The sequence below is a fragment of the Fistularia commersonii genome, chromosome 7, assembly GCF_037954325.1.
Source record: "Fistularia commersonii isolate RoL2024-O1a breed Wild chromosome 7, RoL_Fcom_v1.0, whole genome shotgun sequence".
NCBI classification, from domain to species: domain Eukaryota; kingdom Metazoa; phylum Chordata; class Actinopteri; order Syngnathiformes; family Fistulariidae; genus Fistularia; species Fistularia commersonii.
Genome location: NC_141290.1, coordinates 3,068,235 through 3,090,983, shown reverse-complemented (window position 1 = coordinate 3,090,983; position 22,749 = coordinate 3,068,235). Strand labels below are relative to the sequence as shown.

The following is a 22,749-nucleotide window of genomic DNA, read 5'->3' as shown; positions in this document are numbered from 1 at the left end:
ATGAACAACTGCAGAGAAAACGACATTTCTGCATGCAACAAAACATTGAGTTGAAGGTTACTTTTAAGCAAAATACTCAATGTCTATATGAGTCTTTCTTGTATTTATGAACTTAAATTATCCACCGGCAGCAAACCAAAAATACCATCCTCTGTGTGTGTGTGTGTGTTCATCATTTTACTGGCGTGTCCAGTCACTTATTAAGAGCACCAAAAATTTAACATGCTTTATTTTGATGTGACAAGATCACCATTATCTTCAAATTTAAAATGATTATATATATTTTTTCTAATTTATTATATATATATTTTATATATTATATAAATCATTTTATGTATTATAAAAAAATGTATAATTATATATATATTATATATTTATATTTATAAATATTACTTTATATGTTTTCTTCATATATCTATGAATTGTTAATGAGAGGTTGTATTTCTCCCTCACATGTGAATGACAAGGGTGAATGTTTGCGCATCACAATGACATTTTATATTTATATATAATTTTTTATTTCTTTTATATATATTTCATATATTATATAAAATGATTTTTATACATTATATAAAATATATAATTGTATTATTTCTTTATATATTTTACATATTGTTTATATGTCTATGACTTGTTCATGAGAGGTTGTTTTTCTCCCTCACGTGTGAATGACGATGGCGAATGTTTGCACATCACAATATGACGAGGAAATGACAGAGTGTATGTCACTGCATCACACACAACCCAGAGTGCAGGAGAAACAACATAGAAAACAAATGAATATTTAAATTTTGGCCTACAGTCAAAAGAAAACAACCATGATAGCAATAACGGATTCATTCATTCATTCCAACATGGTGTTATTCAAGAATTCAATCATATACTAAATTCCCATCAGTGCCTTCAATACGAACAAATTTCTCATGGAGTCGGTGGAATGTTACGTGAACGTCGTCACGTGACCTCATCGACTTCATCCGGCGTCTTGTTTTGAAACAGTTGACATTTAAGCCTTGGACTTGCGCAACGACGCCTCTCAGGAGCCTGATTCCTGTGTTTGAAACATGTGACGCTGTGTAAGTTATGCAATGACCTTTCGCCGCCGGACCCACACCGCTGGCCATTCCACCCGTCGGATAAGTGTGACACGGCGGCGAGACCTTTCCCGGGTGATGACCGAGGGGGAAGGCGGCGGATGGAGAGGCAAGAGAAGATGTTTTCCTGGGAGGAGGAGTGGAACATCTCCTTCGCCGGCTGCGGCTTCAGGAGTATTTACTACCTGGGTGCGCTGAGCTGTATCTTCCAACACGTCCCCCGGCTGGTCCAGGGGGCCTCCAGGATCTGCGGCGCTTCGTCCGGCTGCCTCGTGGCGGCGGCGGTGGCGGTGGGGATTCCCGTGGGTGAGAGCCCTTTGAAAAAAAAAAAGGAAAACATTTCTACACTGAAAAGTTTCTCTTATTTTTTTTCGACTGGACTATATTAAAGAAATACGGGTCGTAATAATAATCTTTTACATGAATGAGGATTTGTTTTTGCTGATGGAGCTCTTATGTATATTTGTGTGTATGTGTGTGTGTGTGTGTTTACAAGCCGTGGTGTGATTGTGTTTTCTTTCCGGGGGGCTTCCCCTTGACTTTGAAAACAGTGATCTCTGGACTTTTATCTCTCCATTCATACAAACGGTGTGTGTGTGTGTGTGTGTGTGTGTGTCCGTGAACCTGCCGAGTACCTTGTTGAACCCAAGGATCTACTCCAAAGTAAACACTGTCCCTGAACCTCACATGACTGCCCAGAAAAGAAAAGTAGAGCTATGAATGTTGATATTGTTAATTCTTTTCAAATTAACCATTAAAGTGTGGAAAAGAGTTAAAGAAACGGGCTCAAATGGGAGGAAGAAAGTGTCAGGGGTTCCATGAGATAGAAGACTATCAGCCAGAAGGACAGAAAAGGTGGATAAGACAGCAGTGAGACCAGCGATGCTGGAGGTCGCGGAGGTAAAGATGTTGAGGTTCTCTTTGGGAGTGACCAGGATGGTAGATGGACGCTGGAATTGGAGATCTAGAGGAAGACCAAAGAGAAGATTTATGAAGTTAGTTGTTGCGAGAGAGGAGGATACAGAAAATAGGGTTTGATGGAAAAGGTTGATTTGCTGTGGCGACCCCTGAAGGGAAAAGCTGAAAGGAGGTGAAGAAAAAGAAACCTTTCCCAAACACCAGCTGTTCCGGCAGACAGCAAGAAGGTCCTCGGTTCAATCCTGACGTTTTTCATTTTCCCCTCCAACCCCTCCTCCGGGTGAACCCCAGAGTCCAAAAATGTGCAGGAATCTCATTGGAGACCATGAATGAATGAATGAGTGAATGAATGAATGGTTTTATATATCCATACGCCTCTTGAGGATGTTGCGTTAAAACAAGTGAGAGAATAGTTGTATGTCTATGACTTTTTAATAAGAATGAATGGTTGTACGTCTCCGATAACTTTGAATGAGAGGGCGAATGTGGATAGGATGCATAAATGAGTCCATATGATGTGAATGAGAGACTGAAAGGTTGTATGTCTCTTTATGAAGCAAGAATGATTGGTTGTAGATATCGATATGTGGCCCTGTGATTGCTCCAGGGTGAACCCCGTCTCTTGCAACGACAGCTGATGGACTCCAGCACCAGTGCAGAATAAGCTGCATACATAATGAATGAATGAACATGCAAAACACAGCAACAGACGTGCTCTTTCAAATCCGTCCATCACAAGACACTCATACATAAGGTTTTGCAGCTCAACCGAAATCAACAGAACCCTTAAGACTCGAGATAAAGAACAATCCAGTTGGATCTTGGGTGAAAATCCGACTATTATGATAAAGATTCACGTCCAATGCATGCAATTTAAACTGTTATCCTCTAAATACTATATCTTGCGTTCATTTCTCCCTCAGAAGAACTCTGTGTGGACGTCCTGTCCACTGCAAGGGAGGCCAGAAAACACCGGCTAGGGGTTTTTCACCCCACCTTCAGTTTGCTGCGGACAGTCCGGGAGTCCTTGCAGGAGAAGCTTCCGGAGGACGCCCACCTGCGGGCGTCCGGCAGGCTCTGCGTCTCCCTCACAAGGATGGCCGACGGCGAGAACGTCCTGGTGTCGGAGTTCGAGAGCCGCGAGGAGTTGATTCAGGTTTCCTCCGCTTTCTAGAGACAGTGAAACAGTAACACAGCAACTTTGCATTAAAAATCCTCAACGAAACTCATCAAGAAACAAAACTAAAATGTAATCAATCATATTTTAAATGCAGCGAGAGGGAGTCATTTTAATGTGTATCCATTTTCCTCCGCAGGTTTTAACGTGCAGTTGCTTTTTCCCCGTTTACTGCGGCTTCACGCCGCCCTCCTACCGCGGGGTGGTGAGTTTTAATTTCTATTTATTCACTCGTTTATCCATCTTGATCCACGTGAACCCGCTTGGGCGATTGGAGATCCTAAATTCCCTCGAAGTGTAAATGAGAGGGTGAATTGTCATGAATGGTCATATATTTGTCTCCATATAATGGATTAATGAACAAATTAATGGTTTTATTTCGTAAAGAACACGCCGGGAACCACAAAACCCTTTTGAAATTTAAAATGAATTAACACGGCATCTAATGTTATCTTTTTATGCCTTTGTGCTACGTAAAAACAAAATGTGTTGCAGTTTTTTTAAAATGAATGAACAGCTGCTGAGAAAACAAAATGACATTTCTGCATGCAACAAAACATTTTGAACTCCAATAAAAAAGACGTTGGGTTGAAGCAATTTAAGCAAAATAGTCAATCTCTATTTGAGTCCTTTTTGTATTTATGAACTTAAATAATCCAGCAAAAGCAAACTACCAATGCCATCCTCTCTCCATGTGCTGTCATCCTTTTGCTGCCGCGTGCAGTTACTTATTAAGAGGAACAAGAATATTTTAAAAAGTTTTATTTAGAAGTTCCATGATTTTCACATTTAAAATGACATTTAAAAAATGACCGACCGAAATTAAAATAAATTTCAATGAATTAATAAATAATAATTAATTATTTTCAAATTAATAAAAAATAATAAATATTATTATTACTTACATTTTCAAAAGCCACAGGGAGCCGCATCAGAGCTCCACATCAGAATAGAAAATGAATGAATGAATGAATGAATGAACTGATCCACACTTCTCAAATGCAGCAAATGCTATATTCTGTGTTTTCATGTGTGCAAATTGAATGCCAATATGAAATCAATAAGTTACCCTTTTGTTGGTCCTTCGCCAAGTCGTAAGGGATTTCATGGTGCTGTAACATGAATTCCTAAAGAAAAAAAAAAAAAAAAAAAATCTGACAGGACTACAACAAATATGTCAGTCATGTCGTTAAATGCAACAAAGCGTTGAACACACCTAAAAAGCATGAAAAAAAAAAAACGGACGTTTACTACAAATTGAACCTCGATAACCTGGAATAACCTCCTCCTCAGCGCTACATGGACGGAGCGCTGAGCAACAACATGCCGCTGTTCGAGCACAGAAACACCATCACCGTGGCCCCTTTCTCCGGAGAGAGCGATATCTGCCCCAAGGAGGGCACCTTCAGCTTCCTGGAGGTGCACTACGGGAACCTCAGCATCCAGGTGAACACCAACAACGTGCACCGGGTCTGCACCTCCTTCCTCCCGCCTGGACTTGAGGTGGGTCTCAGCTCAGCCTCCTCTTGGGCACCTACCAATAAGAGCGAGAAAGAAAAGTATAAGTTCACCATCAGTTGAACGCGGGGCAAGAAAATATGGAAGTAGAAAATTGTATAAAAAGGTAACAAAAAGCAGCCATATAATTGTTTCATTTAAATTTAAAAATGTGAAAAAAAAATGAATAAAAATATTTAATATTCTACACAGGGATCGGTGAAAAAATTCCCCCCCAAAAAATTCACTTTTCAAAGAAATCATTTTAAAACATGTTCACGGTCGTCACCGAGAGAGGAGGGCCTGGGGGCGCCGTCCGCCGTTGTCATGGTGACAATCCTCTCTGGTGTGGGCCTTTAACAGACGCTGGCCGCGATCTGCCACGGCGGCTACAAGGATGCTCTTCGCTTCCTGAGAGAAAGAGGTGATCCCACGCACGCACACACACACACACACACACACACACACCTGCTGTGAAGCTCGCCACTTTTACATTCTAATCGGACCAATAAACATCACGGTTTTAGACCTACTTGAAGAGCTAGCTCCACTCCCCAACTTGGCGCAGAAGCCTCGGCGGTGGTGCTGCGAGCCGGCAACGGAGGCGACCAGAGTCGTTTCCACGGAGACCAACCTCCCTGAGGCGGAGCATCAGTGGCTGGAGCTTAAAACCATAGAGAACCTCCCAGTTGGCTTGAAGAGAGGTGAGGGTGGCGGAGGACCAGAGGCTTGTAGCTGAAGTCAGAGAAGAACGACTGAGAGTGAAGGTGTGTGTGTGTGTGTGTGTGTGTGTGTGTGTGTGTGTGAAGTGCTGTGCGCAGCCTGCAGAGACACTTACCTTAATGGCGGTCAACGGACTCCACTCACCCAGTCCCTTCCAGTACGATTGCTCTGCTACCTCCTGACACCCCTTGCGCTGACCTTTGACCTTGGCATCTGGCTAACCAGCAGGTAAACCCAAGGACAAGTGAGAGAGATAGGATGGATTATTGTTATTTAAATTATTTGGGTAGACTAAACACTTCCAGCTCCATAAAGTATATTGAATGTCCAGAGTTTTTGCATGTTTTGTGGGACTCACCAGCCCCCCTCTTGTGGTCATAACAGGATACACACCTTAATACATTACATTACGTTACATTACATTACATTGCATTCGGCAGACAATTTTATCCAAAGCAACTTACAACAGAGGACATAGGGACTGCAAATAACACTTGCAAATACACGATATAATACAAATACAAATAATACAGTTAAAGGTTATGCACAGGAGAGCGAGATTATCTTCGAGGAAACTCACTTCAATTAAAAAAAATCATAGGAAGCAATGGGAAAGCTGTTGGAAGCACAAACTGAAAATAATTTAACATTTTAAGTCATGATATCGATAAGAGAATCAATTGTATCAAATAAAAATTGAAAACGACTCACTACGCCCTCTAGTGGCCACAACGGGAAGTGTATGCTGTCATTCTCCATTGAGATGCATTGGATTATCTTTAAAGAAAAACCCAATTAAATCACGCAAAATGATAGAAAACAGTGGGAAGGGTATTAAAAGCACAAACAGACAATTATTTGACTCGTATAAAAGTAGAAATAAATTGACCAAAAAGTGTTTTTCTGTGTACATTTTGAATTAATCACAGTAATAGTTCAATCCTCCTTTGCAGATAAAAACAAGTTGAACATGTTATTAAAATCTTTAGAGGGTGCAAGTGCCTCCGATGACCGGCTTCTTTTGCAAACGTCTGGTGACGCTGACCCTCGGCGTCCCCCTACCAGGACTGAGTGGAAAAGGGGGCCGGCAGGTGCGGACGCCGTGCAAACACTGATCGGATCTCTTGACGTGTCGCTCTGGAAAAGTCACCAATTGAGAGCATTTCAAGAAGGCCAGTGAAGAAAGAAAATACATTACAATACCTGTAAATTCATGTAAATTCACCATTTTTTAATGATATATGAAAAGACAGACCTGCTTATCTGCTCGTGTTTAAATTAAATGCTAATTTCATGTTTTTTTTAATGAATTAGACATTGATCCAGTCAATTTTATTCAATTTTCCACCCTGTGTATATTCATTTAGAAATACACAATACCATTTACTGTTATATTTCTGTGACAGAATGTAATTTCTTAAATTTTCATTGATTTGGATACCACAGGATTACATCTGATTAAAATAAAAATAATGTTATAAAAAAATATGTGAAAACCTGACTTTCCATCATTTTTTGTGGTACTGTATTAACTAAAAAAAAACATTTTTTTCAATCGTAAAAGGTTTTCTCACTTGTGAATTTGAACTCCTCCAGAAAGTGCACCAAAGATCTTGTGACTCATTATCGGACCTCCAATTTTTTTGACCCTGACTGATTGGCTGATTGATTTCTGCTGGCTAATGACACCAAAGGAGAGTTGCTTCTTCCTGACGCAAGCTCATAAAAACAACAACTTTCCTGTCATTTTATGAAACACATATATACTTCATATATATATATATGTATATTATATTTTTTTTAAAAAAATCAAATTTTTAAGGCTCAAGAATCACAACCTCTGGATATTAACATGGAAGTACTGAAAGGCAAGGGATTAATCATATTAATACTAATATCTGAAATGCATATTTTATATTCATTATTTTGTGGGAAAAATTAACTAGATGACAACACACACACTTGCATTGCCTTTAAGGGCTTCCGTACCCGAGCTCACTTACATTTCCTTTAATATAGCGCATCTTAAAGAGAGAAAAAGTCACGACACAGGCCGCCATCCAATTGTGATAATGAAAACGAAGAAGAGGGAGCGTTGCAATGATGTAGAAAAAGCATCATCAGGACATTTTAATGGACATTTGCATCATAAAATTCCTTGTGAATGGCATTTTCATCGACATATTACACATGATTCTAAAAACGTCTAATAAACAAAAGGTTAAAATACAAACTGCGTTGAGTTTTCAGACTCTGATTAAAAAGGCGATTCCTTAAGAGTCGGCCGTCAGCGTTTGTGTGTGTATGTGTGTGTGTGTGAGTGTGTGTGTGGTTTTGTCGCACTGAGGTCAGTCTGTAACTCTGACAGTGGAAAAATAAACACATAAACAAAACATTAATGCTCGTCAGATCCTCCTTTGGAGGAGCACCAAAGGCCCATCGGTAGAACCTTTAAAATGACCTTCTGGAATTAATCTACTGTCAGGACAGTAGATGCACGTGTGTGTGTGTGTGTGTGTTTTCACACTTACTGCGTTACTGTGCAGTGCGGTGTGTTACAGTACTGAGGCAACAACGAAGAAACAAACATTTAAATACACAGTATTCTCCTCGGGCAGTCGATAAGTCATTGTCGAGTCCCTGATTTCACAGATTTGGACGACTGTCGTGAGGAGAAGCCGACATGTAAACAAGAGCATAAAGAAAGTAAAACCTGCAGAGACAATATTCTGCAAAATTGCTAAAAAAAAAACAAACTATGCGAGTATATTCCACTCTTACGCTAATAAAAGAGTATGAGCTACCACCTGGCGGGAGGTGGGGGAGGAAGGGACGCCTAGCAACGCTACCGGGCCGGCGCCTCCTCATACGCCAGGATCTTTGGGACCGCTGATGTCCGGGATCTGATCGGCGAAAGACTGGGTCATCCACTGTCCGTCCGGGAGCTGGCCCTCTGCCACGTGCGACGTGCTGGCTTCGTGTGTGTCCTCTGAGAGCGTGGGAAACGACAGGGAAGCGTTTCATGAGCTGGACTCGTGTATCGATCGGTAAATCCCGAAGGGAGAACCAGCTCAAAATGAGGCATCTCTGCTGGCGTCGATGAGGAACCTTGACTTACAAGCGAACCGACGGCTTTCACGGTCGAGGCATCGGGAGAGTCACTCAAAGCCGGTTGCGGATGGTTTGATGGTTTTAAAAAGAGGAGCGGAGTTCACTCCGTCGATAAATGAAGTTTAGCCATAACGTAGCAAAGTGTGCAAATTACATTTAGCAACACATTGTAGCATGAAGTGAAACAAAGTGAAAGTGATCTCCTGCTCCACTGCCAGCCTCTTCATCCAATACACTTTATTAAACCAGTTTACTTGTTTTCTATCTTTTTTAAGTTTATTTTTAGTTCACTTATTGTCTATATCTTTTATGATATAATATTATTTTATAAACATTATAAGTTATTTATAATGTAATTATAAGTTATTTATAATATAATATAATATTTAAAAAAACTAACCCCAGCTTACTGTTCTGTATATTTCCAGTGCATGTTGTATTTGCAAGTGTTATTTGCAGTGCTTATGTCCTCTATTGTGAGTCGCTTTGGATAAAAGCATCTGCCAAATGTAATGTAATGTAATGCAATGTAATAAGCAGATTTTTCTTATTTGAAAACACATAACAAAACTATTTATTTCAATGGGGAAATTTAATTTCATAGACGAGGAAACTGAGTCGCTAGTTCGGTTAAAGAACTAATTAAATTTGTAAATCAAAATATCATGGTAATGAAAAAGTTTTTCATTCACTTTTTTATTTACAGTACCTTTCCAGCACTGAGGAACGCAGTGTGGACAACTTTATTTATTTTCTATATTTTTTATTATATAATATTATTTTATAAACATTATTTGTTATTTATTAGCACATTTTTCTTATTTGAAAACACATAACAAAACTATTTATTTCAACGGGGAAATTTGATTTTATAGACAAGGAAACTGAGTCGCTTGTTCGGTCAAAGAACTAATTAAATTTGTAAATCAAAATATCATGGTAATGAAAAAGTTTTTCATTCACTTTTTTATTTATAGTACTTTTCCAGCACTGAGGAACGCAGTGCGGACTACTTTAGAGGGCATAATGTTATATTTCAATCATCCAAGTTTCTCAGATGGGGGCGTTGTTCGTTGCTGATAAGCTAATCTATCGTTACACAATCAGATTTTGATTGTTTGTCCGCCATCTTTCAACACGAAGTCACGTCACCCGCTTGCAGTAACAGGGTATTCAAAAAATCCAGCACGTGTCAGACGCAGTGTGACGGCCGGCGCCCTCACTTTGGTGTTACCTGTGTTTTCGGCGGAAGCGAATGTACAGTGACCATTGGCTTGAGGCTCCTCAGGTCCCCTCTCCGTGTACGCGCCACCGTACGCGTCCTCGTACCCGGGGTCGTACTGCTCCTCCTTGATCGCCATCCTCTTGGCATCCTCTGTTGGGAAACAGAAGAGGGATGATTAAAAACGTTTTCAACTGAATATTTTATTATTTTTTTGGTAGCTGAGACCCGCAGTATTGCGCTCACCCTTAGCCAGTGTCAGGTCAAAGGTGTATTTGACCTCCTCCACCTCGGTGCTCCTGTGAATGCCTTGCAGGTGATCCCTGAGCTCCCTCAGCTTGATGTAGAAGTGGACCTTGTCCTGAGCGCGGGGGAACTGCGCGCAACGGGCGCTGGAGGACGGCATCAGATACAGGGCCTGCATTGGGAACGACACGCTTCGTTCAGCTCTACGAAACAGATTGGAGAAAGAGCGGACGGAGGCACGGGTGAAGAAACCGTGACCCACCACGTCGCAGTCGGGGATCTTGTGCGGCTGCAGGCCGAACTCGAGTTTCTGTGGTTTCTTGCCAAACAGCTCCCTGCAGAACATCTCGTATATGCCTGGGAGGTCAAAGGCGGAAACACACGATGAGACCGCTCTTCATGAGTTTGTGCGTTGCGACGACCGAGGACTCACATTTTCCGTTGAACACGGCGATGAGGGGTTTGTATTTCTTCAGCTTCTCGACGAGAATTTTGCCTCCCTCTCGCAGCTCTTTGCTGTTGGGTTGGAAGAATTATGCGTTTGTGTTGATTCAAACAAAGTAGGACCACGCGAAGCTCGGGCCTAAATACTCCTTATTGTTTATCGACTGCACTGACTGTTTTTCTGCGATTTTAAAAAGTTCTCCGTCACCAAAATAAGGGTATTTGTAGGTGATATTTTTCTCAAATTGATGCAAATTGATGCGAAAAATAGTCGGCACCTACAAATACGGGTATTCATACGTCCTGATTATTTTTCATATCTACATAGCGTCATTTTAGGGTCCGGTTTCCCGATCTGTGCACCAACCTGGAGAGGTCTTTGCTCCCCGGCGTTGCCCGGGCAACCATGTTGGTGAAGCCCATTTTGTACTTGCCGGGCAGGGTGGTGTCGTGCATGTGGTTGAGCTGCTCTTCTGTGAATCCGGAGAGGAAAAGACACTTCCCTGAAAATTGAAATTGAACAGTTTTGTTGAAAATTCAAAATTTTGAAGTTGAAAATCGACAATTATTAGTTTTTCCTCTGAAGCCTTTTTGTGACTTACAAAAATGATTCCCAGGACCTGGAAACCATCGTCCGATATAAGCTGCCATCAAGCCTGGATTGATGCCGATCTGGAAGAAGGACAGCGTTTAAACCCCCGGGGTCGTCCCCCAAAAAAGTTCTTTGCTGAGCTGAGAACCGTGAATCTTACAATGACGTAATCCAGGTTGTAATCCAGCAGGTCCGGAAGGGTCTTTTTCATGACCTCCTCTTCGGACATGCCCTTGAAACGGTCCACTTTCCTCTTGACCTTCTTGAAGCTCTCGTCGATCTTCTCCTGTTTTCCATCTCCTTGCCCCTCGCCACTCTTCTTGGGCTTGGGACCCGGTTTGGCCTTTGGTGCGTTCGGGTCCTTGGGGGGCTTTGGCGCCTTTGGGGGTTTAGGAGCCTTGGGCTCCTTAGGGGCCTTAGGGGCTTTAGGGGCCTTGGGGGCTTTAGGGGCCTTGGGGGCTTTAGGGGCCTTTGGTGGTTTGGCTTCTCCTGGTTCCTTGGGCTGAGCTGACCTTCCTCTCTTCTTAGCTGGAGCTAAATGAAGATTTTGATATGGGACGGTTTGTTATCAAAACAAAGAATCACTTCACTTTTCATAACTGTGCTACTGACAGTGCCTGGTTGACGATAATTGACTGCAACAGTGCAGGTAAAGCGTTGGATCCACACTGGTTTATCGTACGTTTGGTTAAGTTGGCAGGTTCCTGCTGGTCCATCACGGGCTGCGGGTTAGCCGTGTTCTCCACGGCCGGCGGCCCCGTCTCCATCATCGGGTAGTGATGCTGATGGTTGGGGAGGAATGCTGAATATTGTGCCTGGAGAGCCTGAAACTGCTGGGCTGACTGAATCCTGAAGTTTAGCAAGCGTTGAAAATAAATAAATAAATGAATGAATAAATAAATCTTGGGGAAACATCGATAAACTGAACCGAAACAGAGACCCAGGGTAGTGGTATCCAATAACGAATGAATCAAATGAAAGCAATGGAAACAAGGAAAGGTTACAGATGACCAAAATAGAGTGCTGGTCTCCAAGGTTTCAATACAGACCCAGACATTCTGATTTTATAAAACTTTTTTTTTTTAATCATTACTTATTGCTGAAAACATTTTATTTCAGTGGATTTGATCTCTGATGTATTTTCATTGCAAATACCAAAAATAAGAAAAAGAAAAGAGAAAAAACAGAGATGCCTTTTTATTTCACATCGTAAAAAGACTTGATATCGCGTGACAATAAACTGTAACCCCAGGCACATATATCATCACCTGAGCCACTTTTTCAAGTTTTAAAGATAACAACATAAAGAACTGAGACATATGTTGACAAAGGAATTGATTTCGGAAAAAAAACATGTGTTTTAAAATATTACTTTGGGAATTATTTTGTGAAGGTGACGATATAGTAATCTTATAGTCGGGCTGACCTAGAACTCTTGATTTTTTTTAATTGTCCTATTTTTCAGTAGAGTTTGGGTTAAAAAATAGATATAAATGGACTTTTGATAGTTTTCAAGCCCGATACTGAGAACAAAACAATTGAAGCAGGTATCTGAGGTAATAAAGAGTTATGGATTTATCCCTAATGGCAGAAAAATAATCAAAAAAGCTGGATCCTATTATTTCATGGACAAAAAAATAGCAAATATAAGGACAAATTGCAGTCATCAACATTTACACTGACAAAATCAAATCACTTCAACAAAAAGCTGCGCCTGAATGGCTGGTAAAGCAACTCAATTCAACACCAAGTACGCCAAACAAAATGAAAGACACACCAAGTTTTAAATCATGTTTAAAAAGAAAGGTTAAAAGGGGAAGTGTTGCACATGCTTTTAATTCATTTTCATGACACTTTGCCAGTCAGAGATGACTGTGGTGAGGATGGGGGGGAACTCACCACTGTTGAAGATACTCCGAGGACCCAACAGGCAGTGATCCATTCAGCTTTTCTTCCATCTTTTGGGTGGTTTGACTTTATTGGATAGATCAATATGCATGTTGAGGTGATTTACATTTTGGTTTATGAGTCTGGCAGTGCATGAAACTGAATACATGTGCAGGGAGTTTGAAAAAAAACAACTGATTTGAGCAAAGTGTGTTTATGGGGGGAGGGGGCAAGTAGAAATTAAAACGACACGAATGGAAACGTCAAATAAACGGGGATGCTATTTTCGTAAGAGAAGCACAAACACCACGATAGAAAACAATTTAAAAATCGAACACCAGAGGAAAGTCGGCGTCACAAGCAACAACCTAAGTTAAAAGTTATTTATTACTTATTAAGGCACCTTCTGCCACAGCTAAGCGACCTTACAAGCTAGTGCACACAGCTAGCAAGTTAGCGTTGAATACACAGTAATTCACGAATTACAAAAAAGGGTACCATATTATAACTCTGTCGTATTGATATAATGTTTTATATTAATTTGACAATGTAAATTATGTTGATGTTAGAGGCTATTTAGAACAAGTGCACTACGTACGGCTAGTGTTAGCAACAGCTAGCCGGGTAGCTAAGCTAGCACGGATGAATGGTTTCGACTGAAATGTGTCCGCAAAAAATAAAGGGAAATTATCAACAACACTGAAATATCTCCACGTACCTTTTGCTGATATAGTAGTATCGAGTTCTTCTGCATAGAGATATTATCTCCCCATGTATATCCTTTTTCTATTCGCATTTAAGGTACAATTGAGGCAACAAAAGACGTGACAGCAGTCCCGTTCAACTTTGACATGGGGAGCTCCTAAGTCAAAATATGGGGGTCGAGAAAAACTAAAACCTGAAAAAACATACACAAAAAACACATTGGATTAAAGATTTTTTAACAGTGATCTTTAATCATAAGAATACTCAATAAGTATCTCATTTGTGGTGTTTTAAATACGAATGCGGGCCACAATTCGGAAACACATTGACGAGAACCCACCTATTTAATGATGGTATGAGCCGCTCGACTTTTAAACTCAGCAAGGATGCTCACTATTGGCCGACTTTGTGTGAGGGGGAAAATCTAGATAGAGATCTTCATGAGTTTCTCTTTTTTTTTGGTTAATTCAAGCCATGTCGGACTTGTATAGTCTATTGTTTTTCAGGCCATTTGTAATTGTAATTTATCTATTATCACTTTATAACCAACATCTGTTAACGGTTGTTTTAGAACGCGTGTGAACCATTGTTTTGCATGGTAATTAACAGTAACCCCACATAAACAAGGTACTGTTAAAATAAACAGAACATCCCCTTAAGGTCTGAATAAAAGAATAGCAGAAAAGTTTTTTTAAAATGAAAATGCAGTGATTGATTTGTGCATACGGTTGTATCTATAATGAAAAACAGTATTATTTGAAAATTCATTCATTTACATTTATATTTTCTTCATATTCCCCAGCCCCAATATGATATGTGAAATACCACGGTTTCATATGATTGACTTACAATCAGACAGTAAATGTGCAAGCATTGGAAGGGACGTCATTGATCTGTAATTATGAATTAGAAGTTTGTACAGTGGATGAATCATAAAATCTCAAGTCTTTTCAAAGATACTTTAAAAAAAAAAATCACAGGAGACAAGTGCCATACAAAATGCAATAAATAGTTTAAAAACATACAGCATACTACTTAAACAGTTTGGATGAGAGTAAAAAAAAACAAACAAAAAAAAAAAACAACAACATAGAGACTTGAGGTCTTTTTCTTTGCCTGCCACATCGAAATACTCCTGGTGCGGCATCGTGATTTGAGGATTCCTCCAACCCAACTCACGCTAACAGCATCTAGCGGCAACCATGCAGTGTTGTTGACAGGCTGGCCCTTCCCTGCCGCTTTCTGCAAGGAGGTGGGACCGATTGGCATTCAACAACTCTTAACAGTGTCTGTAAATTCAAGAGAATAAATATGAAACGTCTTGAGAGCCACAGACGCGCCTTAGATAATTTCCCAGAACTTATATTATTCATTAAAGATTAAGTTATGAATATGAGTTATTTAAACAAATGAGGCCGGGATCATTGAAATTGAAAATTCTTTTGACTCAATAAGAAGCTAAAATTCTGCTGTCATTTTAAATCTAATGTTCTTCTTGAACGACAGACCATCCACCATCCATTTCCATTACACTACGCTTGTACACTTCACAAGCTAATTTGAGTGTTGCAGGTAATTATAATACACCACCTTTGAGTGACTGAAGGCCAAGCACATTTCAACGCTACTCAGCCTCCGTTTTCAGTTTGAAGCGCTGCAGCTCTGTCTTGCTTCCCCGTACGGCCCGTTGCAAGTCTCATACTCGGGATCCACCTGCTCCTCTTTGATTGCCATCCTCTTTGCATCCTCTGCAAACAAACAAACACAACAGCCAAGAGTCAAATCCATATCTAGACACAAATATCTCTGTATTATTTAGATGCTGACTGGTCACAGAAGTATAAGGTGACGTCAGAAAAGAGAAAAATAAAATTCTGCAGACCCTTCAACAATATCGGATAACAAAAAACTAGTTCTTGCACATTAATCAGATTTATTCCCATTTTTTGTCCAACTGCAGTGTTTGCAGGCGGCACGATGGTGGAGGAAATCTATTATTTCTATGAGTTCTTCCATATCCATCAGATCCAGGTGTTTAACCTGGTTCAAAGTGTTTACCTTTAGCCAACTCCAGATCGAAGGAGTACTTTGTCTCCATCACCTCCCGGCTTGGAGTCACGCCCCTCATCTGGTCTCGAAGCTCTTTCAGCTTGATGTAGAAATGCACTTTGTCCTGTGCGCGTGGAAACTGGGCACACCTGGGGCTGGATGACGGCATCAGGTAGCAAACCTGGACAGACAGGAAACGCACTTTGTTGGCCCCCCTTTTTTTTTGTTTTTATATACGTTAAGGTGTAGTCAATCGGGGTTGGAACCCACCGTTTCAGTGTCTGGGATCTTGTATGGCTGTAGACCAAACTCGAGGTTCTTTGCCTTCACACCGAAGGTCTCTTTGCAGAAGATTTCATAGATCCCTGCCAATGGATACAATACAAGCATCTGTTCAATGTGATCAATCCATATAAATGAAAAATCTAAACCGAAAGCCACATTTTTGGTACCTTTTCCATTAAAGGCAGCTATCAGGGGTTTATATTGCCGCAGCTTCTCCAGCAGTTGTCGACCTCCTTCACGAATCTCCTTGCTGAGACAAAATTGGAGAGGATCGGATTGGGGATCGAAATAAATCAAGCATCCACATCCAATGAGCTTGTTCTTGGTTTTCAAAATTAAATGCTAATTCAGAGACTATGCGCTCATTTGCTGAGGAAAAAAAGGAAGTAAAGCTAACAGTAAAAGGATGGGTTTAATTTCAAAAAAGCTACTGAAAAAATAGCTTGAATTGCCTGAAATGAAAAAATAAAAATTAATTAAAAAAAAAAAAAAAAGGACGAAATCGCCTTGATCATTTGATAGAGGGGAAAAAAAAATACTGAAAAAAATTGTGAGTGAAAACCTAAAATTGGAAGACCAAATAAATCTTGAAAATGACTTGAAAAAAAATTATTTGAAAGCACTTAAAAATAAGCTGCAATCTCATGACCGCATTTCCTCTCAGAAAAAAGAAAATTCATTTTCTGTAAAGCTACGTGTAATGCATGAAAAACAGGGGGCGTTTATAAAATGCTCGCTGATATTCACTTTGAAAGGTCCTTGCTGCCCGGTGTAGTTCTCTCCACCATGTTGGTGAAGCCGATGCTGTATCTTTCCGGCAGGCCTTGGTCGTCCAGGTAGCTGAGCTGCTGCTCGGTGAGGCCGGACAGAAACAGACACTTCCCTGGGCACAGAGCAGGAGGAGGAGAAGGGGTCAATACGTTGACAAGCTGGTTTTAAGACAAGTAAAAACGAATAAAATAATCACCTATTCAAAACCGATCGGATTTTTGGCCCCCGACTGAAGGCACAACAACAAACGGGAAAATCCATGGCTAAGGGGGTGAGTTTCCCACAATTTGCATTTTCGGGATGGATATAAAAACATCAATATAATACAGAAAATTTTAAAAAGGACCATAGGCTGTCCTGACATGGTTTTACACCAAGAGAACACGGACCAAACTATATGAGGAACAGCTAGGACCTTTATTGTCAAATAGAAAAGATAATCTCCAACAAATTGACTGATTATTATCCATCATTTCCAGCCCGTTATCCATCAAAGAAATACTGGTCAAAGAAGCATTTTAGTGTTCACAGTTTGGTCATTTCATTGTGAGGAGGCTCCTCCATTCCTCCTCTGAGCACTCGACGTTTGTTCCTGCACTAGTTGGGGTTCAGGTTGACCCGCGGGCCTGCATGCACTCCATGTTCCGAGCGCTGCGATCGCCAGACAGTTGCTTGGAATTACAGTATCATAACACAAATCCTGTCTAAGTGGGAAAAATTGTCTTTTTACTTCATCGAATTGCGACTGGCTCCGAGCAGAAACTACAAACCCAGAGCTTTGAAATCTCAATTACTCAATGCATATTGGGGAACACGAGTGCCAGGCATTTTAGGGAATTTTGCACCGATCATTTCGGTGAACCAGGAAAATCGTTTGTTCATTCATTATGTATACTGCTTATCTTGCAGCAGGGGTCATGAGGGTGCTGGCTCCTGTCCCAGGTGTCATTGCACAGGAGATGGGGTTCACACTGCATCGATCTCAGAGCCACATATAGACATAGAACTATTCAAACTCTCATTCACACGTTATAAAGACGGACAACCTTTCGCTCTCATTCACACATCTGGGTAATTTAGGGTCTCCGATGAACAACCTCCATGTTTTTAGACAGCGGGAGGAACCCGGAGGAAACCCACGCAGACACGGGGAGAACATGGAGACCCCACACACGAAGGGCCTCCTGTCAAAACCGAACCGGGGATCTTCTTGCTGTGAGGCACAAACCACTGCGCCGTCCTGCTATCAGTAAAGTCCCAAAGTCACAAATTCAAACCCAAGATACCATTTTCAAGGCTTCACCAGGCTCAAAATGACGCATTCCTGTTTTTACATTGCGCATCTTGTCGCACAAACGTGTATGTGGGTGTGTGTGTGTGCGAGGACTTTGAAAAACATCTGAGTTGCGTGGCGGGCGTTCCATGACAGAACCGCTGCAACTGGACGGGTTAGAAGGAGTTAAAAGTAAACTTGCACATACAGAAATGGTTTCCTGGGTTTGGGTAATGGTGTCCTTTGTAGGCTGACAATAGTCCTGGGTTAATTCCAATCTGAGGAGAAATATGAGGGGGGTGTTACCATGGAAACAGACCTACAAACTGCAGATGTTTTGTGACCGAGACCTTAGAAAGCGGACGCGCTTGTTTGAAAAATCGGATGAAATGGGTGTATTTCTTTCTTTTCATAGAGAAACAAGAACAAGCACCGGACGGCATCGGGACCGGCAGCGGCTAGACTCACAATCAGGATGTCCAGGTTGTAGGTGATGACGTCCGGCAGGGTTTTGGCCATGACCTCGGCCACAGACATGCCGTTGAAGCGGTTGAGAGCCCTCTTGGCCTTCTTGGCAGCCTCCACCTCATCATCCTCCTCCGGCGCCGCCCCTCCCTCACCTTGCTGTTTGGGTGGGCGGCCTCGCTTCTTCTTTGCCGGTGCGGCAGCTTAGAAAAGAGAGGAAAATGTGCACGTTGAAGAGATCCACGTCAATCTCTTATAAGCTGAATTTCATGCAATTTTACATTTTTATTTCTTGATCAATTTAAGGTGGGTGCTTTCCAATTTTAATCTAATTTGACAGAAAATGTTCAAGTTAACTTGTCAATGCACAGGTCCTTTTTCTGTTACCCTGGACCAAATTCTTGCCCATTTCAAAATTATATATTAGGAAACGTCTTTGCAGCTGATCTGCAGGTATTTTCTACTTAAATGGAAGTTAGTTTCTTCTAATTTTTGCCAATTTCTCTCTAATTTACACAGGTGTTCTGTGATTTCGGTCGACTTGTTGTTCATTTTTTTGCTACACATTTTCCCCTGACCAACAAATGATGCTGAGGTCATTTTCAGGTTTGCTTCGGCTGCTCATTACAAAAAAAAAAACTTGCAAGCACTGAGAGATTTTTCTGTCAGTGTGATCGATGTCCTCTGTGCTACCTGAGGGCGGCACTGCAGGCTCGGGCTGGAGTTGCGGGTTTGTCTTTGGTTGCTGTGTTACTTGGAGATGCTGAGCGGGGCTTGGGAATCGGAGTTGTTGCTGTTGTTGTTGTTGTTGCTGCTGCTGCTGCTGTTGTCTGAAGTCCTCCAAGTAGACCGGCTCCGGGTAGTAGACTGGCTCCGGGGAGTAGTTCTGATAAAAAGGCTCCTGGTAGGGCGGCAGATCCCAGTTGGCGGACAGCTCGGCGTAACCAAAGGGACCTGTGTTGTGATTGGATGTGACGTGAGCCTCGGGTTGCTGCTGGCTGGTGTGGTACCTGATGAGGTGAGGGTGAGCGGGGAACACGGGAGGAGTTAAGGCTCTTTTATGCGCTACGCAGGATACGCATACGGATACAGACGGAAACGTTGATGCGTATCCTGCGTTCATTTGGTCTCTCTCCGGGAAGTTTAACGGATACAGACCAAACGGAGCAGTACCACTGAAAATTGCGTGGGGGGGAGCGCCGGAGTTGAGTCGAATTTCAAAACTGAGAAAGTCTGAAAAATACTGGAAGCACATTTATGGTGGTATATCGCCAGGGCACAGGGGAAAAACACCTGTTGCAGGGTACACGGGTGGAAAGTGGCCCTCGGGCTAAATTGGACAGTGGTGAGAGAAGTGGCAGTGACGCTTTGCCAGAACACAACTCTCAGACTGCGGCGGCACCTCTCAGCAGATGTTACCATCTTTGTTCACCCCACAGAAAAGGACGCAAGGATATGTGAGGGCTGTGACGTTCAGAACATACGGATCTTTTTTCCAGCGTACATGGAGCACAAATGAGCCCTTAAGAGAGTCAGCGCACAGGAAGGCGAACAAAAACCAAGGTAAACCAGGGTGTCGATGTTTGATGGGAGGCATGAAGACATGAGAAATGCAGAGAAATAAACCAAAACAAAACCTGGACCCCAAAAGAAATGAAGGTCAGTCAATTTTATCATCCAAAATTGGCTATACTGAAAATCTGTCGCAGCACCATCTAATGGTCATGGCCATCTATGTACATAAAGACTTGTAATCCCTATACATTAATGTTAATGCAAACATTGAATTTTGAGGTCAGCCCACTGGGTTTTCATTTTCTTCCTGACATTAAACCAAAGTCATGTCTTAATGAGGATTACCAACTATTCACCAAGTAACCATGAGTTCACACATCAATGATGGTTCAGATAAATGTGATAAATTTGTGAATTTGCCATTTGAAAGAATTGTTTGCCTGGTTTTGCATCACAATGGCTAATATTGGTGAGTGTCTAATATCAAATATAAGCATCAATATCAATCCCATATTTCATGAATCAATGGGTTCTGTGAGACACACCAGTGCTGCAACTATTTTCTCTGTTCTGCAGGTCAAATGTCGACTAAACTTGTGTTTTCAGCCTTAGTAGACCTGAGATGTCCCTGTGATTCCTAGGAAAATAACACAGTAGAAGAGGCCTCATTGTGACAAATGACCCACAATGAATCTTCCTGCATTAACCGGCACCACTGTTTGACCGCAGCTCCCCATTTTAAACAAAACTAATGTCGCAAGATGCTCATCTCTGATCAACATCTGACTTAATCATGTAACAAATAAGCAAGCCAGTTTTTACGTGCCAACTAAGTCAAAATAATACGATACCTCTCGTGCATAAAAAAAATAGAAATACACCAGAGGAAGAGGCTGTATTGAGACAGAAAATTAACCTACTTTAACCGGCACTAATGTAGTAAGATCCTGGCCTTTTATCAAAATCCAACCTCAACATGCCACAAACTAACCCACAGTATTTTGCGAGCCAAGTAAGACTAATAATACAACTCCATTTCAGACATAAACAATAAAAATACAGGCGAAGAGGCGGTTTTGTGACAGCAAACTATCCACAATGCACCCCCCTCCTTCTATAGGCACCAATGTAGCAAGATGCTAATCTTCAATCAAAATCCATCCTAATCATGCTACAAATTAGCCAGCGAGTTTTGGCGTGTCAATACAGTCAAATAAAAAGAAACTACCTTTCATTCGGGAGCAAAAAAATAAATAAAAATACAGGGATGGGCTTCCTCGGACCTGCGACTTCCGGCACCAACTCACCACTGCCGAAAGAGGTCCGTCGGTACCGTCAGTGGCGTAAAGCGGCTTCCCTCGGTCTCGGCCGGCGGCTCGTCGGGATACGTTAGCTCATTGCTCATGTTGCTAATATCGGGTTCTAGCGGGTATCTCCAGAGCTGTTTTTTTTTTCTTAACCGTCAAATCTCGTTCCACCTCTGCGAGGCGAGGCGGAAAAAAACAACGTACCTGTCGTACATTTTAAGGGTTCGGCGACTGGAGACGACGGAGACAGACGGTGCTTCCAAAACAAAGACCATTTAAACCCCCCGAATGATGCGCCGTATGTGTGGGATCGGGTGGCGAGAGCAGCGCCCCCTAGTGGTTCGGGGTGGTACTGCAGCGCTACGGCAGAACTACATCTTCATAGATAAAAATTGTTTATATTGAGATGAGATGAGAACAACTTTATTTATCCCGAAGGAAATTGTTGTGCCAGAGTTTCAAGCAAAAACATAACAGTAATAGATCATAGTAGGAAGGAGGGAGAATAAGAAATGCAATAAAATATAAATTGTCAAGGTTAAGGCTATCAAGCGTTTTAAGGTCTTAAGTAAAAAGATTTGAAGATTCCCTGCGGCTGAAGGAAGAGGAATTAAAAAGTCTGATAGCCTCAGGTAGGAAAGACCTCCTGTGGCGTTCAGTGGAGCTCCTTGGTGATATCAATCTACGACTGAAAGAGCTCTGACAGGATATCAGTGTGGCATGCAGGGGGTGATGGACGTTGTCCATGATGCTGAGGAGCTTCCTCAGCATCCACCTCTCTGACACCTGCCCAACAGACTCCAGCTCCACTCCCAAGACCAACTCAGCTCTCCTGATGAGCTTGTTGAGTCTGTTGGTGTCAGCTTCATGAGCCTGCTGCCCCAGCACACAACAGCGTGGAAGATGACGCTGGACACCACCGAGCGGTAAAACATCTGCAGCATGTCCTGCAGACGTTGAAAGATCTGAGCCTCCTGAGGAAGAACAGGCGGCTCTGACCCTTCTTGAAGATGGAAGATTGTAGTGTTTTAGTCAGGGAAAACACCCGTGTGACGGTAAAACGTCTGTTAAATTAGCAATCGCTGTTGTTGGCCACAGCCACGCTACATGAGCCTGCAATATAACTAAATGTTCCCGCTCAACCCACAAACCACACCCAAGTCATTCCCAGCAACCCCCAAAATCACACAGAAAACAAGCTATCAAGATAAACACCAACATTCGTGACGCGCTACAATATACTGAACGCCATATTATAGAGAGATATAGAAAAGAGGAATAATATTTTCCCCTTGGCTTCTTCTGCTCTTTTTGGCTTTTCCCTTCAGGGGTCACCACAGCGAATCAACCTCTTCTGTCTAACCCTCTTCTCTGCATCCTCCTTGCTCTCACCAACTAACTTCATATCCACTCTCATTACATCCATAAATCTTCTCTTTGGTCTTCCTCTAGACCTCCAATTCCAGCA

At 41.8% G+C, this 22,749-nt stretch overlaps 3 protein-coding genes across 13 annotated transcripts; 1 reads left to right on the top strand and 2 right to left on the bottom strand.

Annotated features, from left to right (window-relative positions):
- The first annotated feature begins 1,090 nt into the window (after window positions 1-1,090).
- Window positions 1,091-6,895, top strand: LOC147232367 (patatin-like phospholipase domain-containing protein 2). 6 transcript variants are annotated; one of them, XM_086149144.1, is made up of 9 exons: window positions 1,272-1,400; window positions 2,620-2,837; window positions 2,936-3,168; window positions 3,329-3,394; window positions 4,483-4,692; window positions 5,050-5,110; window positions 5,214-5,390; window positions 5,496-5,637; window positions 6,399-6,895. In XM_086149144.1, exons 2-9 carry the CDS (start codon window positions 2,693-2,695, stop codon window positions 6,418-6,420), a joined length of 1,056 nt encoding a protein of 351 aa, XP_086005270.1. In that variant the 5' UTR covers window positions 1,272-1,400; window positions 2,620-2,692; the 3' UTR covers window positions 6,421-6,895. The 6 variants fall into 6 exon arrangements, with proteins under 6 accessions (XP_086005271.1, XP_086005267.1, XP_086005269.1 ...); XM_086149141.1 differs by lacking the exon at window positions 2,620-2,837 and having other exon boundaries at window positions 1,093-1,400; window positions 2,939-3,168; XM_086149143.1 differs by lacking the exon at window positions 2,620-2,837 and having other exon boundaries at window positions 1,093-1,400; window positions 4,483-4,635.
- A 612-nt stretch (window positions 6,896-7,507) lies between these two features.
- Window positions 7,508-13,847, bottom strand: LOC147232366 (G/T mismatch-specific thymine DNA glycosylase-like). 2 transcript variants are annotated; one of them, XM_086149137.1, is made up of 11 exons: window positions 13,630-13,847; window positions 12,924-12,998; window positions 11,707-11,873; window positions 11,185-11,558; window positions 11,035-11,104; window positions 10,800-10,935; window positions 10,422-10,504; window positions 10,251-10,345; window positions 9,989-10,160; window positions 9,755-9,895; window positions 7,508-8,398 (listed from the first exon to the last, which is right to left on the bottom strand). In XM_086149137.1, exons 2-11 carry the CDS (start codon window positions 12,980-12,982, stop codon window positions 8,274-8,276), a joined length of 1,422 nt encoding a protein of 473 aa, XP_086005263.1. In that variant the 5' UTR covers window positions 12,983-12,998; window positions 13,630-13,847; the 3' UTR covers window positions 7,508-8,273. The 2 variants fall into 2 exon arrangements, with proteins under 2 accessions (XP_086005263.1, XP_086005265.1); XM_086149139.1 differs by lacking the exon at window positions 12,924-12,998.
- Window positions 13,848-14,611: 764 nt separating this feature from the next.
- On the bottom strand, window positions 14,612-21,566 carry LOC147232365 (G/T mismatch-specific thymine DNA glycosylase-like). Of its 5 annotated transcripts, none has more exons than XM_086149135.1 (10): window positions 21,495-21,566; window positions 19,153-19,469; window positions 18,463-18,662; window positions 18,203-18,272; window positions 16,698-16,833; window positions 16,118-16,200; window positions 15,936-16,030; window positions 15,675-15,846; window positions 15,207-15,364; window positions 14,612-14,905 (listed from the first exon to the last, which is right to left on the bottom strand). In XM_086149135.1, the coding sequence occupies exons 1-9, from the start codon at window positions 21,554-21,556 to the stop codon at window positions 15,258-15,260; spliced, it is 1,242 nt and encodes a 413-aa protein (XP_086005261.1). In that variant the 5' UTR covers window positions 21,557-21,566; the 3' UTR covers window positions 14,612-14,905; window positions 15,207-15,257. The 5 variants fall into 5 exon arrangements, with proteins under 5 accessions (XP_086005261.1, XP_086005260.1, XP_086005262.1 ...); XM_086149134.1 differs by having other exon boundaries at window positions 21,282-21,560; XM_086149136.1 differs by having other exon boundaries at window positions 21,486-21,550.
- Between the last annotated feature and the right edge of the window lie 1,183 nt (window positions 21,567-22,749).